General features: G+C 51.7%; 1 protein-coding gene across 1 annotated transcript; it reads right to left on the bottom strand.

The window, feature by feature from the left end:
- Positions 1–483: 483 nt before the first annotated feature.
- Positions 484–2,426, bottom strand: LOC125761300 (uncharacterized). The gene is made up of 2 exons (XM_049422294.1): positions 1,801–2,426; positions 484–1,715 (listed from the first exon to the last, which is right to left on the bottom strand). Exons 1-2 carry the CDS (start codon positions 2,254–2,256, stop codon positions 1,314–1,316), a joined length of 858 nt encoding a protein of 285 aa, XP_049278251.1. The 5' UTR covers positions 2,257–2,426; the 3' UTR covers positions 484–1,313.
- Positions 2,427–2,713: the final 287 nt, after the last annotated feature.

Here is a 2,713-nt window from a genome sequence, read left to right on the forward strand (position 1 = left end):
TGAAGGAGAAATCAGTGAAATGCATTCTCCTCCGGTTGCGATGTCCTCGGCTATTGGGTAAGGTAGTGGCTGGTTTGTTCCGGGAACTGTTTCCTCGCTATTTGTACTAGTTCTGTCATACGCTGAAGCAGGTTTTGTTTCTTTTTTATCTGCTTCACAACTTTCGCACCAGGAACCGGGTTCAATAAAGCCGTGTACTCAATTTTCCACGAATGCCCGTTTTGCTGTGCGTGTGGCTCTGCTGTGCGAGTGATGTGACATGCTTTGGAACTCGTTTATGCTCTCGAGCTTGCGAATGATGCGTTTTTCTTTTCTAAATGTTGTACTACAGAATTTCCACGAAAATTAGACCACCATCGAGAAAGGGGGTACAACCGGAACTGATGAAAGGTTGCTCCATAAGTGGAGTGAAAGTCATTCCGAGTGTATCCTGTATTGCATTTATTTCCTACATGACATGAAGAGGAATGTTAGTCGAACATGAAATTGTAATGCTTTTTTTCTGCGTAGTGGGAAACATTGGGAAATATTCAAACAAATCGTATACTTCTTCAATTAAGTTTTATTTGACTGCATTTTTTACACAAAAATAGGACGTATCGTACAAAAAAATAACGAAAACGAAAAAAAAAATACAAAACAAAAAAAAACTACAACACATAAATTATCAGTTCTGTTGAGAAGCAGTACAATAAATTAAATTAAGTTAAATAAATAAACTGTCGTGTGGTGGACCGCACTCCGGCAAAAACGGGAGCCGCCTCGACCACTAAGAGCTAAAGCTGGTGTGCCCATCGGATGTTTCCCACTCTCGAATGGGAAATGAACGGGACCGATGGGCCTTTGTCGGGTATGAGGATGTGTGACAGTAGTAGGGGTGTTTGGTGAGTGGGGAATTGGGGGGATATCAGGAGGAACGTTTTTTGGTTGTGTAATGTTCGCTTCGGTTTTTGTAGATGACGTTTTGCATGCAAATTCCATGTGACACGGCGTGATAGAACGATGCCCAACCGGTGGGGTATCAGTTCGTCAGTCGGTATTGTGCGAGTTCGTTACTTGTTGCGCTGGCGTGTCGGGAACGAGACCGTCCAAAGATGTACGAAGCGATCCTAACGGCTTGACACCGATAGCATCTACCGCTTGGGAGTTTTAATGGGGAGTTTTGGCTGTGGTGGTCGGTGATGCGATCGATGGAAAGGATCGGATACATTGTTCGGCGTGTCTGCCCCCGGCGTGTTACCGTTGCACCAAGCAACCTGCTTTTGGGGGCGGGATGGATGTTGTTTAGATGGGCAGGTCAATGGAAACTGCGCTTACTGGGCGTAGTGTCCGTAGCCGTTGTAGGCAAGACCCTGTCCGGATCCGATACGACCCCAGCCGCCACCGTGTCCACCGGACACGACCACCTCATGGGCGGACTCGTGATGGCCGTTACCGCTCGAGATCAGCTTCTTGATGCCGATGATCGAGGCGAGGGCGAGAGCCAGCTTGGAAACGATGAGTGCCTTACCGGCGAGCAGGGCAAGGGCACCGAAAGCGAGCGGGACGAGCGTGCTGCCGAGCAGAAGCGGGATCATGATCCAGTGGCCGTTCTTCTTGTCCTTGTCCTTGCCACCTCCGAAGCCACCGCCTCCGGCACCACCTCCGAAGCCACCGCCTCCGCCGCGGACCTCATCCATGGAGCGCTTGATTTCCTCGCTGGACGGGAACTTGACCTGATAGCGGTTGGAAGTTCGTATAAAGTCAGGAAATTCGTAATCCTAGCTAGAATGGGTGCAAAACGACACTCAGACTACTCACTTGCAGGGTGTGGGACTGGAAGAACGACAGGACCTTGTCGAAGAGCATCGAGTTGAGCGAGCGTTCCTTCTCGTCGAGCGAACGGGGCAGTTCAGCCTCCAGCTGGGCCTCAGTCTTTACCGGGGCAACGTCAGCGGCCGATTCCTGATCGCGCACGAATCGCACGCCCTCGCTCAACTTGAAGTCCTTGGTCGAGCGCGACACACGGTCCAGAATGGTGAACAGTTTCATCTTCAGGCAGGTGGAAACATCGCCGCTGGCACAGTCCTGGTACGTCTTGTACAGGTACTTGATCTCGCCGAGGTACGAGCCGGCACGGGGCGTCTGCTGTTGCTGCTGCGGTCCATTGCTGTCGTCGATCGAGTTCGAGCTGATCGGCAGCGTGGCGGAAGCACTGTGGGCGAAGGACACTGTCGCTAAACACCCGATCGCCAGTAAGCACTTGAACAGTTGCATCTTTGCAGAAATGGCCCTTTTTTCCTGTTATGCGCTGGAGCGTTTTAGTAAATCTGTTTTACGGTGAAAACAGACCACAATTGCACGAGACCGAACTCACTCACTCGCTCGCTTTGGGATGGCTCTAGAACTGTGAACGAATGGACTCAAACTGTGCCTTCCAGTGGGCCGCCACCATCAATATATACTCCCAGGGCGGTTTGGACTCGTTGCACGCAAACCGGCCCTACCATCCTGTTCGCGTACCCGCGCAACCGATGCACTTGCATTCATTCGCGTCAGGCTCCACCTTACCCACTTTCTTCGTCCAGCCCGGTCCGGGGCCCTTTTCTTCGCTCCGCCTGGTGCCTGCTATCGTTCGATGCACACACATATGCGGCGTGTCCGCGTAGCGCATACCGTCGAGCCGTTCTGTTCTACTGCACCGAGCAAAGGCACGCGTCGGCGGATGTTCGCG

Source organism: Anopheles funestus, chromosome 2RL (assembly GCF_943734845.2).
Source record: "Anopheles funestus chromosome 2RL, idAnoFuneDA-416_04, whole genome shotgun sequence".
NCBI classification, from domain to species: domain Eukaryota; kingdom Metazoa; phylum Arthropoda; class Insecta; order Diptera; family Culicidae; genus Anopheles; species Anopheles funestus.